Source organism: Eurypyga helias, unplaced genomic scaffold (assembly GCF_000690775.1).
Source record: "Eurypyga helias isolate BGI_N326 unplaced genomic scaffold, ASM69077v1 scaffold8042, whole genome shotgun sequence".
NCBI lineage: Eukaryota > Metazoa > Chordata > Aves > Eurypygiformes > Eurypygidae > Eurypyga > Eurypyga helias.
Genome location: NW_010236534.1, coordinates 59,494 through 76,082, shown reverse-complemented (window position 1 = coordinate 76,082; position 16,589 = coordinate 59,494). Strand labels below are relative to the sequence as shown.

At 40.3% G+C, this 16,589-nt stretch overlaps 1 protein-coding gene across 1 annotated transcript; it reads left to right on the top strand.

Moving 5' to 3' along the window:
* Positions 1-1,080: 1,080 nt before the first annotated feature.
* Positions 1,081-7,444, top strand: ANKRD50 (ankyrin repeat domain 50; the record flags this gene model as incomplete). Its single annotated transcript, XM_010147116.1, has 2 exons — positions 1,081-4,628; positions 6,924-7,444. A coding segment is annotated over one exon (3,545 nt), but the record flags the coding sequence as incomplete, so codon positions are not given.
* Between the last annotated feature and the right edge of the window lie 9,145 nt (positions 7,445-16,589).

The following is a 16,589-nucleotide window of genomic DNA, read 5'->3' as shown; positions in this document are numbered from 1 at the left end:
CCTGGAGAAGTGGGATACACCTCTGGCCTATAACACCGTAGTTTGAGCTGCTGTGTCTGTGATCTCTGTGGTTTTCTGGAAGAGTAGTGTTGGAACAATGTAATGTGTCATTAATGAGAGAGAGTAGGTCTTCATCAAATGCTTAACCTGGTGCTACCGAAGCAAATGTGTAAAAGGGCAGAGACGGCTGTGTAGTCCATACAACTCTCTCTTCGTTCCTCCTCATTCTTGAGAGCCTTAGGGCCACTGAGATTGCCCAAGGGACTTCTTCACATCTGCTGCTAAGAACACCGTTCTTTGCTTTGGGCCAGGGGGTGAGGGGGTTGAGGAGATGTACACAGTATGCGTGTATGAAATAATTTCCCTTTTTCCTCTGAAGAGTAAACAGGTTGGAAAAACAATGAGATCATATGACTTATGAGAAAATGTGTTTCCTTATACAATGAGTCACCTACCAAAGAACCGGGGTGCTTATCTAAAACTCATTCCTTACTTGAAAAGAAGTAGGTAATTTTAGTGCACAGGGATGTGAAGGTATTTAAAACTGGTTTTGAGTCTCTATCGTAAAAAAGTTTAAAAGAAACTAAGGTGATCACCTTAAAGTGATTTATGCACATTTCATCATGCATATGCACCAGGTGTGTATAACATCTTCTAAAATTATACTAATATAATAGTTTTCTTAAATTAAATAGCTGAAAATTATTTGGAATTCCATTTTTAACCACACTGGAGAAGGATTTATTCCTTTAATAATATAATAATACTTAATAATCTTATTTCAGTTGCAGTTCTGGTGGTTTTGCTTATGTTTTTAGTATTGCCTGACACACATGCGTGATTCAAAGTGATTTTTAAAACTTGCTTCGTTAGTAACATGCATTTCTTATAACAGATGATGATAAAAACGTGTCTATTATCAGAGTTCTCTATTATTAATCAACATTCAGTATGTGTACATGCAAAATATATTGTTGTGGGTGTCCCCTACCCAGAAATGTCTGTCATGTATTTATTTTTAATATTGAGTTAAGCGAAACTAGATCAGAAATAATTAACAACTTTCTTCCCTTTTAATAGGTTTTCGAAAAATTAGTCTGGATGATCTACGGAAGGCTTATATTGTGAAAGACGTGCAGCAGTATATTCTGCATCGTTTAGATCAGGAAGAAGCTCTGAGACAACATCTCACAAAAGAAACTGCAGAAATGCTGAATCAGCTTCACATCAAAAGCAGCGGTTGCTTTTTGTATCTGGAACGCGTCCTAGATGGAGTTGTGGAGAATTTTATTATGTTACGAGAGATCCGTGATATTCCGGGAACGTTAAATGGCCTCTACCTTTGGCTCTGTCAGCGACTTTTTGTGAGAAAACAATTTGCAAAAGTCCAACCTATTCTTAACGTAATTCTTGCAGCCTGTAGGCCGTTAACTACAACGGAGTTGTATCATGCGGTGTGGACCAAAAATATGACGTTGACGATGGAAGACTTTCAGCGCAAATTGGATGTCCTGTCAAAAGTCCTTATCGATGGACTTGGAAATACAAAAATCTTGTTTCATTACAGTTTTGCAGAATGGTTGCTAGACGTAAAGCACTGCACGCAGAAATACTTGTGTAACGCTGCGGAGGGACACAGGATGCTGGCGATGAGTTACACGTGCCGAGCAAAGGATTTAACACCATTAGAAGCTCAAGAGTTTGCGTTGCACCTAATTAATTCAAATTTACAGTTAGAGACTTCAGAGCTAGCTTTATGGATGATATGGAATGGCACGCCTGTCAAAGACTCCCTGTCAACCTTAATTCCTAAAGAACAAGAAGTATTACAGCTGCTGGTAAAAGCTGGCGCTCATGTCAACAGTGAAGATGATCGCACATCTTGCATTGTTCGGCAGGCTCTGGAGAGAGAAGACTCCATCCGCACCTTGTTGGACAACGGAGCGTCGGTAAACCAGTGCGATTCCAACGGGAGAACGCTCTTGGCCAACGCAGCGTACAGCGGCAACCTCGATGTTGTTAACCTGCTGGTTTCGAGGGGAGCGGATCTAGAGATAGAAGATGCGCACGGGCAAACAGCACTTACCTTAGCTGCTCGGCAGGGGCATACCAAGGTGGTTAATTGCTTGATCGGATGTGGGGCTAATGTTAATCACACTGATCATGATGGCTGGACAGCATTGCGATCCGCAGCGTGGGGTGGGCACACAGAGGTGGTTTCTGCACTCCTTTATGCTGGAGTCAAGGTGGACTGTGCAGATGCTGACAGTCGAACGGCGCTGAGGGCAGCGGCTTGGGGAGGACATGAAGACATCGTGCTGAATCTGCTTCAACATGGTGCTGAAGTTAATAAAGCTGATAACGAGGGCAGAACAGCTTTGATAGCAGCTGCGTACATGGGGCATAAAGAGATCGTGGAGCACCTGCTGGATCACGGTGCAGAGGTGAACCATGAGGATGTGGATGGAAGGACTGCGCTGTCTGTCGCTGCGCTGTGCGTACCGGCCAGCAAGGGACATGCCTCAGTGGTTAGTCTTCTGATTGACCGTGGTGCTGAAGTTGACCACTGTGATAAAGACGGCATGACTCCGCTGCTGGTAGCTGCTTACGAAGGACACGTAGATGTTGTTGATCTGCTTCTGGAAGGAGGAGCTGATGTTGATCACACAGACAACAACGGTCGTACACCACTTCTGGCAGCAGCCTCCATGGGCCACGCTTCAGTTGTAAATACTCTCTTATTTTGGGGTGCAGCTGTTGATAGCATTGATAGCGAAGGGAGAACAGTTCTGAGCATAGCCTCTGCACAAGGCAATGTTGAAGTAGTACGGACTCTGCTGGACAGGGGGTTGGATGAAAATCATAGAGATGATGCAGGCTGGACACCTTTGCATATGGCAGCTTTTGAAGGTCACAGGTTGATATGTGAAGCTCTTATAGAACAAGGTGCTAGAACAAATGAAATTGATAATGATGGACGTATACCTTTCATATTAGCTGCACAAGAAGGCCACTACGATTGTGTGCAGATATTACTGGAGAATAAATCCAACATTGATCAGAGGGGCTATGATGGGAGAAATGCTCTCCGGGTTGCTGCTTTAGAAGGTCACAGGGATATAGTTGAGCTACTGCTCAGCCACGGAGCAGATGTAAACCACAAAGATGCAGATGGCCGGCCAACTCTTTATATTTTAGCATTAGAGAACCAGCTTACAATGGCTGAGTATTTTTTAGAAAATGGTGCAAACGTAGAAGCAAGTGATGCTGAAGGGAGAACAGCGCTCCATGTTTCCTGCTGGCAGGGCCATTTGGAGATGGTACAGGTGCTGATAACATACCATGCTGATGTGAATGCTGCAGATAATGAGAAGAGATCTGCTTTGCAGTCTGCTGCATGGCAAGGTCACGTGAAGGTAGTGCAGCTTCTCATTGAGCATGGAGCTCTGGTTGACCATACGTGTAATCAAGGTGCTACTGGACTCTGCATTGCAGCCCAAGAAGGGCACATTGACGTTGTCCAGATATTACTGGAGCATGGTGCTGATCCAAATCATGCCGACCAGTTTGGGCGCACTGCTATGCGTGTTGCAGCTAAAAATGGACACTCTCAGATAATTAAATTACTGGAAAAATACGGTGCATCTACTCTGAATGGTTGCACTCCATCTCCAGTCCACACCATGGAGCAAAAACCCTTACAGTCCGTCTCCTCTAAAATGCAGTCATTGACAATGAAGTCAAATAGTTCAGGGAGTACTGGTGGAGATATGCAGCCTAGTGTGCGTGGCTTATCTAATGGGCCTGCTCATGCCTTCAGTTCTCCTTCAGAATCGCCTGATTCTACCGTTGACCGTCAGAAGTCATCTTTATCTAATAATTCCCTGAAAAGCTCCAAAAATTCTTCTCTCCGCACCACATCATCGACTGCGACTGCTCAGACAGTGCCCATTGATAGTTTCCACAGCCTGTCATTCACAGAGCAAATACAGCAGCATTCCCTGCCTCGCAGCCGAAGTAGGCAGTCTATCGTTTCTCCTTCTTCCACAACCCATTCCCTAAATCAAAATCATAACTCACCAAGTAGTGAATTTGAATGGAGCCAAGTAAAACCTAGTTTGAAGTCAACTAAAGCTAACAAAGGGGGGAAAACGGACAACTCCAGCAAATCTGGGTCAGCTGGAAAAAGAACAAAGCAAAGTACTTCCTCCCATCCAAAAGTGTTAGAGTATGAAATGACTCAGTTTGATAAACGAGTACCTATTGCCAAATCTGGGACGAGTGTGCCACTTAAATCAATGCCGGGAGAACCACAGTGCAAAATTTTGGTCCCGCCAGGTCAGCAAGAAGTGGGTCGATCTCAGCAACAGTTCCTAATTCACCAACAGAGTGGAGAGCAGAAGAAGAGAAATGGAATCATGACAAATCCAAATTACCATCTTCAGAGCAATCAGGTTTTCCTTGGTAGGGTTTCTGTCCCACGAACAGTGCAGGATAGAGGGCATCAGGAAGTACTGGAAGGCTATCCTCCTGCAGAGACGGAACTCAGCCTTAAGCAAGCCTTAAAACTTCAGATTGAAGGTAGTGACCCAAGTTTCAACTACAAGAAGGAAACACCCTTGTAAAAGGTAACCTATCCAGTTGCAAAGGAAGCAAATGCGTGTATTTCACCGTGTGTTTTAAGTAGGCTAAGATTATGTTTCACTTTCATTTATCATTGTAATTCCCTTCTGAATGAAAATCGTGAATGTTAAAATCTTAACCTGCAAAGTATTTGTTTTGCTGTTGTTCTAAACCATCAGCTGTAGAGGGATTAGGTCACTGTCATATTTTCTGTTGAGTTCAGATTGCTTGAATTTTACCCTGATGTCTTTGCTATGTGACTGCACAAAACAGCAGGTTTCATGTAGCACTGATTTGGAATTTTCAAATATAAGGACAGCTGGGAATTTTAATAGACGGTATTTTCAGATACAGTAATTATTTCATTATTTACAAAAATGTTTTTCTGGAAGTTACAGGCAACTACTTCTGTGAATCTGGATTTTAAATCTGAAATCTAAGTAACAATTATCTGCAAATTAGAAAGTTAAAATACTACACGAAAGCTTTGATTTTTATATTTCTGTTACTGTGAAGGTAACCCTCATATGAAAGGGAGAGCATTCTGCAGAGCAAGGTTAGAGTCTGTGTCATGGTGCCGGTTTTCTGACCATTCTGTAGTGTTCTTAATAGGTGGAGTTCATTTAGATTTCTCACTTTCTCTTCCATACTGTATTTTAAGCTGAAAAAGGAATTTTAATTAGCTTATCCAGACCTGAGTTGTCAGCAAGAACTATAGTTCTCTCTTTTCCTGATGGGCTTTCCTTTTTTTTAGGGTATTGTGAATGTGTTAATAATTAATATATTTTCTATTTGAATTTCAAAGAAGCAGCATCTTTATTCAATGTATGCACATCTCTTACTGCTTATTGGCTTATTTTTGAAAACATTTTTTTTGTTTGTATACATGCTGCATTTTTGACAGATAAATTGCCACTCCTTAGAACAAGAATGTTCTTGCTAGCTGACTCAGTCCTGCTCCAAGTCATCAAAGACTGCAGGTTTCTAGGACAATTGCAGGTGGTGCAGAATCCACAAACGGGAGTTTTTCAGCTGTCCAAACAACACAGACAGGGTTTTTCCCAAAATGTTCTGGAAATGGATTTTGCTTTAATGGAACGTGTCTCTTGATGAAGCTGAGGTCTCGTGTGAATCGCAGTGTTAAAATATCCCGCAGGACTCCAGGTTGTTTATAAACATGCAGCCTCTAGTGTATAGCTTTTTGAAACAGTCTTCAAATGTTTTAATTTAACCAAAACGCCAACGCCAAAGAAAATCCAAATATTAGCAAAGGGTCAGATGAGCTGTGGGGCAGGCAAAAGTGAAGAGGCAGGACAACAGGAGCAGGCATAGAGAGGAATAAGCAGGTGAGATACAACAGGCCCTTAATCTTCATAAAAGCCAAAAGGACTTTAGATTCCCACAGTTCTACATCATGTCCAAGCAGGCTTTAAATTTGCTTGCAGTTGTTTTCCTGCCTTCATAAAACATATTAAAACATGTAATTAAGAATCGTATTTCCTAACTGTTCTGTACCTGTGCCTGATGTCAGTGCTTGATTTCATGTTACACTTTGTTGTAAATAAATTGTATGGTTCAGACGTGGGATGTATTGATTTGACCTGAGCTGTCATCACAAGACTAGTTTTGATGAGTTTTCCATCCTTGTTGATTTTAAAATATAAACAAAGCATGTAAAAAAAAAAAAATATATATATTTGAAACATTCCACATATAATTTTGAAACTCTAATTGGGCTTTGCTTTAGTGCTTTACTGAAAATTCAGGTGTTTTCTCTGTGAAGTACTTGTTTATGCAAGTGGCTAAGCATATGGATAGCTAAATGGTTCCTTTTGTTTTTTCAATAACTATTTTTCATAGCTTCAGTTTAAATATGGAAGTTTAAAACAATTTTGTGTGGATTATGAATTCCTTGTTGTAGGCTATAATTCACCTCCTCTTTTGCCAAGTCTCGAGCACAAAACCAGTAATTTCCCTGACCAGTGAATAAATTAGTCACCTGTGGAGAATCACATCAGAAATACTCTACCAGAGCACCTGAGGAGCAGCTTTCCTTCCCTGGCTGCCGCTTTCGAGCTCCATTCGGGAAGCTCTCCTGCTGTGGGGACCTTGTAGCTGCTTTGGATCGTAGAGAGCACAGGGAATCAATCATGGGATTTCAGTCAGGCAGGAAATACTTATCACTGGCATGTTGCGGTGCGCTTTTAACTTTAATTAGAAATGATACAGCTCTGTTTCTGAGAACGCTGTTCATATTGCAGGGTGTTTCAAAACATAATGTTTCTATTTTGTATTTTTAGGCCAATTCCATGATGCTATGAACAGAAGCGCTTCTGCTCCGAATGATGAATCAGCTGGCTGGGATGAAAGCATACAATGCTTGTTTAGTCCACCTAGAAATTCAAGAATGTGATTACTACAGTACAGTTACCTTAATTACTGTAACGTGCCTACATTTTCAGGCTGCCTTCTCAGTATAACCCTCTGTGCTTCAAAAATTTATTTTGTGTACTTTGTATTTAATACACAGAATGAGCACTTTTTTTAACTGCAGAAAGATATATGCTGTAATTCCCTGGCAACAGCTGAAAATGATAAGAACAAGGAATTCTGATTTCCTATTCCAGAACACCTGGGCGAGGTGCATGTGCCACAGTGAACTGTGTATGGAAAGGCAGTGCTTTTTGTATTTATCTTCCTGTGGCTAAAGAAAATAAGCAAACAGTTTGTCACATTTACATGGTTGTAATGTATGGTCAGTTCCCTGTGTACTTCAAAAAGTTCTCTCCAGAAATACAAGTCTTGTAACAGTATTTTATAAATACTGTACTTGTGTGTTCTGTCTGTGTCATAGCTGTTCAGTGGTAGCAAAGGAGTCGGACCGCAACCATCTGCAGTATCTCGGGAGGAGACAAAATCCACTCTCTGGTACTACGGCACCAAATCTGGGTGGCAGACTGTGACCACTGAAAGCAGTAAGCAAATTTGGTCTTGGACACCTGATCTTAAATAGCCTCCATTATTGTAACGAGGTAACTGCATATGGGTATCTTTTAGGTGCTAAAGTTAAAAGGTCTGATCCTGCTTTCATGTATATTTTTATATTTTAGAAACAGCTCCTTTATTTTTTTTTTTTCAAGGTAAAAGCCTGCATTGAGAATGTCAGTAAAACAAACCATGGAAAATACAGATGCTTTGTTAATGAGGCTGAGAGAATATACAGTGAAAGTACAATGGAAAAGCAAACAGTTAGTAATACTGTTGTCAGGGGAGCACAGAGGTTATGGAGTTAGCCCTTCCCTGAGATAGTAACCCTTTAAAGCACAAACTTGTATGAATGTGGTTGCTCCTTCAGATGGATTAGGTAGAACCAGCATGAGTATCTCTGGGCCTGGAGCATGGTTTATTGGCACCCTGGATAGTCCATCTACAGATAATGGAAAGCTGGTTCCCCACTCTTAACAGCAGAAGAATTTACTTACATGAAAGCGAGCAAAATCAAGGCCATTGTTGTGAAAGTGCACAGTATGAATTTTTCCTCTGAACGTGCACATCTTACTTGCACAGCTCTGTGAGTGATAAAATGAAACAAGTGGGTTATTTTGTCCTAAAAATGCAAGCTATATTCTGATACTCACCATTACACAGCCTTGCTCTTTAGAAAATAAGCCTATTTTTGTACGTGAGTATTTCTTCTAAAGGCTTGGGATTCATTTTTTTCCTACTCTAATTCTGATCATTCCACAAATCAGATGATAGAAAACTGAGGTTATTTTTCATAGAGGATTAATTAGATGTATGGCTATCCTTAAACTTTGATAAATGGCCCTTGGATGTATATGTAGTGCATATTCTGAGGCACTAAAGGGCTCCGTGTCTTGTTACTATGATTAACAGTCATCAGAACATTTTGGTTTTGGGTTTGTGTTTTGTTGTTTTTTTTTTTTTTTTTTTTACTATCTTGCACCTCCATTCTTATTTGCTTGTTACTAAATGTAAAAAAAAAAAAATCTTTTATAGTCAGGCATTCAGCGTATAGTAAAATTAGATGTTAAAAGTTGACACACGGCAATAGTGATTATTCTGAATGTTTCATGTGTTGAATTTCTTGTCCCTGTGGGACAATTATAAACATAAGAGGAGTCTGGCAGAATGGCCTTAAGAGGAGAGGGTTGGTGGCTCAGTAAAAAAGAAAGTACCAAAATGTTCTCAGCAAACTTGTTCTGAACCTCAAGTACAGTACGTTTGCAATGCTGTGCACGATTACAACTTTTCTTAATTATTAGATGTATGTTTTGTTCTGTAGAAAGGGGTCCCTGAATGCCGACACTTTTCTACTGACCTTGACTGTCATTAGGATTATATTTATTTAATTTTATTGTGTTATTAATTGCACCTTGTGGACAGAGGACGTAAAAATATGGCCAGTTTCACAAGGGGCCACAACTTATAGATAGCCTGATGGGTTTTGTGTGAATAATATTTACATTTGAAACAGTTGGTGGGGGAACCTCGTAGCCAAATCAGCAGAAAGTTGAAATGTTTTCAGATTGACAGTTCTTACAGATGTTGAATATCACTTTGGAACAGAATGTGACTTGCTTTAAAACATCCACTTTCTCAGAAGGTCTGTGAAATTCCACGTTGCTGTTGCGTGTGATTTTTAATGTCATATGTGAGGGTTTTGCGTGCAAAGAGAAGTTGCCGTTCTCCCATTGTTAGCTCTGTTCTGCTCTGCTCTTTCACGTCTGTACAATCAAGTGGAGGTGAATGGAGTTGCATAGCTGTGACCTAGCACGGTTTCTTCTGGCAATAGAACAGTTCTCACAACCTAAAAAGCCTGAATAAAACATGAATCCCATTTCTCTTCATCCCATTTCACTGGTCCTTCCAAGGTCATCTCCACAAGACGTCTAAAATTCTTGATGGGAGCGCTGGGAAAAAGACTGTTTTGTGGACTCTGATATCAATACTGTCTGCATGTGGAAAAACTCTTCAAAAGAGAAATGCATTAAGAGATGCAGAGGCACAATTGATGCATTTTTGTCTTCTCTGTGATCAGTATTGAAAACATTACCGTTTGTTTAAAAATAAAAAGGTATTTTCCCTCATCAGTTACTCTGCTATGCAAATGTCTGTTATGCTTAATATCCCCCATCTGAACTCCTCAGTTAACTTGGTTTGCAGATAGACCGTTTTTCCTGGAGTGGGTTGTAAATAGCCTTTAATGTACATTGAATGAATTTCACATTGTAAAATTTTTATTTTATTCCTTGTATTATATTAAGCGAAAATCCCTGTGTATATGAAAGTGCATAATAAATATATTTGCTTTTCAGCAGACATCTAACTGTTTTAATTTTACTACCTCGTTTCCTGGGACATCTCAGGAAAAGGTTATTAAACTTGATTAACATTTCCGTAGTACTTAATGAAACACAATGTATGTGTCCAGTCTGGTCTAGCAAAACTCAGACCCCGACGTTCATTCCTGTGACCCTGCTTATCACTCAACTGACCTTTTTCACATTACTTTGATTCAACCCTGAGCATTTGCAGGAGAAAACTTGCTGCATGTTCTTTTGTTTAAAATGACTATTATGTATCATATATCCCAGAAGCACCAATAAATTCAGTATTTGTGTTGCTGTAAGTTCTTTACCACTTCAGATGGTATTTGTTAATTATGTCTTTGATCTGTGTTTCTCTGTAGTATTTTCAGTGTAAGCAAAACCTCTCTTACTGATGGTGGCTACTCATTTTTCTTGAACTTATTATTAAAAAACGTAAGGGAGAGAAGTTTTCCAGTCATTGCAATAATCCCATTTGCCCCATGATCTTGTCTTAATTCTGCTTTAGATTATATACCCGGTGTGATCTCTGCGGAGAGTTGAGTGTGAAGGAAGAGTTTGGCTGTGCCTTCTGCAGATGATGGTTCAGGTTTACCTCCATGTGTTCCGGTTTGCACTGCTCCCAGCCATTGGTGCGCATGGATCGGCTTATTTCTAACGTGAGGAGAATGACAGACAAAATTGCTGGTAACTGTTGACTTCTGTGTATTTTTGTGGTTTCAGTAATACTGACCCTCTTTTTTTTAAGTTCTTTATGTCTGAAATAACAAGATGAGATGCATTAATTCCGTGCCTATTCTTCACGGAGGCAAAGAATCATTTTCACTGAATTAATCTTTGAGTCAGTCATATTTCGTTCGAGAGAGACACATTTTCTTTAGATAATCACTGTAATAATATTTAAATAAAATAATTCAACACCTGTTTTTAATCTCTTATTCTATGGAATATAAAAAGTCACGTTGAATAATGCTTCACATCTTCTGTGAGATCTTTAAAATCTGGCATGTGTATTACATGTATTTTCCAAAAGAAAGCTGGGCCTAGTTGGCACAGTGAACTAAAGCTGTTCAGTCGGAGTCCCTGTGAGAGACAGCAGTGAGAACTTGGCATTGATCTAAATCCTAATCATTTTATGCTACAAAGAGTCACAGAAGTAGGGTATGGGACTGAGAAATCTTCTCAGTAAATCATTTTATTAAAGAAGTCTCCAAATTTATATGTAGGTAATTTAAACAAATTGACCTTTAGAATGAAAATTTGTTTTGCTGGTGTCCCAGAGAGACCTACTGTTCTCCCTTTCATTCTTTTAAGTTTGTATTAGACCAGCCAAGTGACAGAACTACAATTACAGGTAGATTTTTAAGCTAGTGAAATAACATCTAATGGACTTCTGTGATTAAAATCTTGCATTTTCAGGCATTTAGTTTGCATCCTTTAGCTCACTGTGGGCTCCTTCTGTAGTTGCCTTTTGTGGCTTGCTCCAGCATTTCTGTGGGGGACTGCCAGGGCTACAGTAGTTTTCAGCCATTGCTGTTGTGTACCCTTGAAAAAAGGGGAGATGGCGAGGATGATGCAGGAAATGGCTGTGCCAGATAGAGCTAATAAAATAACTAATTGCTACTTCTTCAAATCTGGAAGTTTTCAAGCAGTTATCTCTGGTTTAATGGTTTCTTTCACTTGAAGTGCTAATTCAGGCTTTAAGTCTGAATAACAGCCCCCTCCAGAGGGATCATATTATCTGGATCTTAAGCCAGAGGCAGGTGACCCAGTGCCCGGGTGTATCAGATAGATGCGCTTTTCAAGTAAGAGTTGATCTTTGCTGGAAGACTTTTTGTTCAGAACACAGTCTCTGTTTTGGGGTGGGGGGAAACTTTTTGAAGAAAATGGTTTACAAAGAAGCAGCATACGGTTGGATTGACTAGCCTGTTGGGGGGTGGGGAACACAACTCAAATCTTCCGCTTCCAAGTCTATAACTGTGTTCAGAATTGTTCTTATTGCATGTTTGCCTGCTACACAGGTTCTTCTGCTTTACTTGCTGTTGGCCTGTGTTTAATAGGCCAGGTTCTACTTGCTGTTGGCCTGTGTTAAATAAGCCAGGTTCCAGAAACCCTGTCTGTTTACTATTCCTGAATGTTGTTACTATTTTTTTTTTTTTTTTTTAAATGATGATAGTTTGCAGAGTTAAGCAGAGAAGCCTGACTCACATAATATGGGCAAGCTGCTGCCCCTTAAACAGTGGTTTGCCAGCTGTGGTCTGGAAAGCCCTCATGATTCGTGAATGAATTTTAAGGGCTTTATGAAAAGAAAAGCAAACCTATTATCAGATGACTTGAATTTATAAGAGGGCCGTAGGCATTTGCAAATCAAAAAGCCTGAAAACCACAACTCTGAAGTTTCAGTCAAATAATTTAGAGGGTTTATGGCTGGCGAATTTTGATTCACAAGTTGGTTTGGGAACAAATGAAAATGAAAATGTTCAAAATCTGCCCCAGGTACCTATTGCAGTTTCTCCATTCAAAGCCTGGCAATTGGATTGTGATCTGATTTAAAGATATGGTGGTATTTCTAACTGAGTTTTGTTAATTACAGACTTGGGACAAATCGTAAACACTTCCTGCTGGGGAATGGCACCTGTATGTTTGTTTGGGGTTTTTTCTGCATGCAAAGCTGGTATTCCCAAAAGAGAAGAAAGTAGACTGAAAAGTTTGTCAGAGTAGAAGGCAAGGGGTGTCATGGAAAGGCCAAAGCAGGGTAAGTTAAAGTGGGTACCTGTAGTGTTTAATTTGACCATGTTAAAGGCTTTCCATTGTTTTACTGCTGGAATGGTGATGGTAATGTGTATTGCTGGATCTGCTCTGAGAAAGGCAGTCTGGTTTATTTGGAACTGCTGGAGAGGGCAGGAAAATTTTTAAGAATCCTTTACAAGATGCTTTGGTGCTTTGTTAAAGGAGCTTGCCAGCAAAAGAACCTCCCAGTTCCTCCTGACATTACAGATTTCTTGGTGAAGTTGATACTCTGAAAATACCAAGATTCCAGAGAGGAGAGTTTGAGGGACAAAACAGAATAAGCTGTTGGGGTTTTGGTTTGGTTTTTTTCCTTTGATGGAACTTGGTTTTGGTCTGCATCTCTTAGAGGAAAGAGATTAAAAAAAAAAATTCAGGTGAGTAATAAAATTCTCACCAATATGAGTTAAGGCTGTGAGCACAGCTGTTGTGTACTGGCTGTGTCTTGGTGAACATCAAGCAACCTCGCATGGAGACACGTTAAAATTCAATGCTTTATTCGTAGATGATAAAGACAGAGTGGACCTTTATTATGATTTATTCTGTCTTCTGTTATATGGACCATTCAGTTTACCATTGTATTGTCCCCAAGGACAAAACAATCCAGTCTTATTCAGCAGAGTATCTGGAGAAAATGTGATGCTGCAGTGGTCAAAATTGCTTTAACAATAATAATGTAATAATTACATTGCTGGTTTTCCACATCGCTCTTCTAGAATGTGTTACTTTTTTTACCAGTAAATCCCCAAAACACTTTACAGAAAAGAGGAATATTGAGATAAAGAAATGTTTTTTTCTGTCAGTCACTTAACAGGCCAAAACCAAAGTCAGGAAAAGCCCCTGGGTCTTTCCCAGCATTCGGCACTTCTACTGCCTTGGAGAACCTGTTGTCTAGCATTAACTCATCTCCTGCTTTTGTTGTTGTTGTTGTTGCTTTTTCTTCATTTGCAGTACAGCTCACTGGAGGCTATCCACACAGCTGGGTGCAGCCAGCTCGAGCTCTTTGGCCAGTCCGATTTGGAGGCCTCTCCGTTGGCAGGTTCGTATTAGCTTGTGCAGAGGACTACCTTGCTGCAGCTCTGTGATTTCTGGGGTGTATTCAAGTAGCACGGCACAAGGGAGAGCTTGCCAAGCTCTGTGTGCAGTCACGCTCATTTTTGCTGCTGAGGTCAGATCTTTCAAAAACTCCTCTTGGGGGAAAAAATAAAATAAAATTAGGCTTATCCAGGAACTTGATTAACAGATATGGAGAGACCCCAGATTTTTTCAAACTGTGAGAAGCAGTGTTGAGCATGCATCTCAGCCTTTATGTTCTGGTGCCAGTTTTCTTCGGACAAAATACTCTGAATTGAATGGAAGATAAAGCCACGTGGCTGTTCTGTCTCGGGTAACGTTTAATGTCTCCCTTGTGCCACAGTTAGCTGTCGGTCTTTTGATAAATTAATGGGACTGTCTGTTTCTGAAGGCTGTCATTTGATGGTGTTCATGGTATTGAGAGACGATCTTTAACAGGCAGAATGTCCAAAGTACAGACATTTTTCAGAAGCTGGGTAGGACCAAGCTGTCTGTATCTTTCCAGTTAAGCTTTTCTGAAAGGTGGGAGCAAAAAGCACAAGAACCGTTGATGTACAAGACTTCAATGTCATCTCATAAGTCTTCAAAACGCAATTCACTAATTGCCACATCTAAAAAACTTCTTTCTAGAACAAACCTTGTTAGTGGGTGCATAATTCAGAGGGAGAGTCCTCATCCAGAGGAGGTTTTCATCACAGAGCAGGGGCAAGGCAGAAGTGCCTTTGCTCTGGCTTGGTTGCAGTGTTTGCCCTGGTAACACCGTAGTTAATTCTGTCTGCTTGTCTTCTGTTGAGATTTCCCACAGGAGGACTGGATGAAGTTGTATTTGAAATTATTTTGCTAATTACTTTTTTTACATGTGAAATAAAGGAACAAGATTATTCAGGGACTTTATTTACATGAGGTAGACACTCCCTCAAGCAGTTGCACCAATTTCAATAGCACTACTTCAAGAGCGCGGTTCCCCCCACTTGAAGCAAAAGTAGCATAATTTGCACTTATATTGATACTACAGTGCTTTTTGGCTCACATACCTGGGTCATTTACATGTAGTCTGCTTTTATAAAGGATAAGTCTTTCCCCTTTGCCAAGATGGGATGATTAATTTAAGAACAGCCATTTCAGGACACATCAGAAATTCATGCAGCCCAGCAATCTGTCATTAGCAATGACCAATATAAAATCTGAAAAGTATGAGAACAGGGTGAGCTTGTAATGATTTTTCCTCCAATAGCTCTCCAGCAGTTTGTGGTTCAAGGGTTTCCAAACCCAGAGACAGTGTCTTTGTCTTCAGTTTTTTATACGTTGATCAGTATTAACCAAATGAGCCAGGAACAAGTGGCTGAGATGGCAAAAAAAATTGCAATTTTTAAAAAGTGTTTAATACTTGTTCTCTAAGAGTAAGACAACTGAGCAATCAGCTACTGAACTTAAGTTTTAATCCCTAAGTAGATTTATACCAGACCTCATGTTAAAAAAAAAAAAAAAATCTTGTTTGGTATGAAATAAGTGTGGACCCCTTGATATTAATATTATTCAATACAGAAAGTAAAGATGTTACTTGAGACTAAAGAACTTCCTCACATCTGCTAAAAATCTGCTTTGCAACAAGCAAGAAAAAACATAACACTACCCCAGATCCTTGTAAAGAAGCTTTTGCATAGAGACAAGATAATCCCAAGAGTGAAAACATCAGTTATTGTTTGCTTATTACCAGTTAACGACATGAACAAACTTGAATATTGATTCACTCTCTTTAACTATTAGTGAAAACCATCAGATGTCAGTAATAGGAATGCACACTCCCGAAAATTGGCGTTTTCAGCATTAAAAGTGCGCGCAAAGGGGGACACTGGTGCAAGAGATTACAACACTCGCACTTCCCTTCAGTACGGCCGTGCAGCCTGATAGTAACTGTGTGAAAAGGAAATTTTATCTACCAGATGTACTCCCTCCTGCATTTCCTGTGCTCCCAGTCTGCCAAGCCATATTCCCAGGATCAAGCTGTTACCCTGCAGAAATAATGGCTGTTTTGTCTTTTCGATCTGTTTTCATTTTAACTCTGGTGGTTTTCATAGATCACAAGGACAATGACTAGAACTTTCCAAGTAGTTTCATGCTGGTTTAAACTTGATGTCCCCCACACTCCTAATCTACTTTAGAAATAAAACAGGTTTCCATAACTCAGATAACACCACGGTTGAATTATTCCTTGGCTCCTCCAGCTTTCCCACTCCAACAGGGATTCTAGGTTGCAGGCGCTGTTCCTCACATGGCAAAACCACAGTCTCTATTAAATCGGCTCTGTTCTTCACTTAAGGATCCTAACTGGGGGGCAAAGTGCTGCTGAACGTGGAGCTGGACAGAGTAACACGCTGTCTCACCGCAGCAGTACGTACTGACCCTGGGCAACATGTAAGCAGCTCCTAGACAAAGCAACAGGCGGTAGGATGGATAACAGTATGTAATTTTTTTCCTAGCAGCTGGACTTTTATTAAATTTTGAATGTTTCAAGGTATAAAGGATTTTCAAGAATGGATGTGGAAGAGAGGCTTTACGAGGATGTTTATTACTGTCCCAGGTAGTCCAGGAGGAGGACCAGAATACCTTGTTTGAACATCCAGCTCCATGGTGGGCAGCAGCAGTGGGCAGTACAGGCTGGCCAGAAGGAGAGATGACAGTGGGCATCAAGCCTTCAAAAACAAACACAAGCAGCTCGTCTTTAATTGCAGAGGAGGGGATGCCAATTCAGAG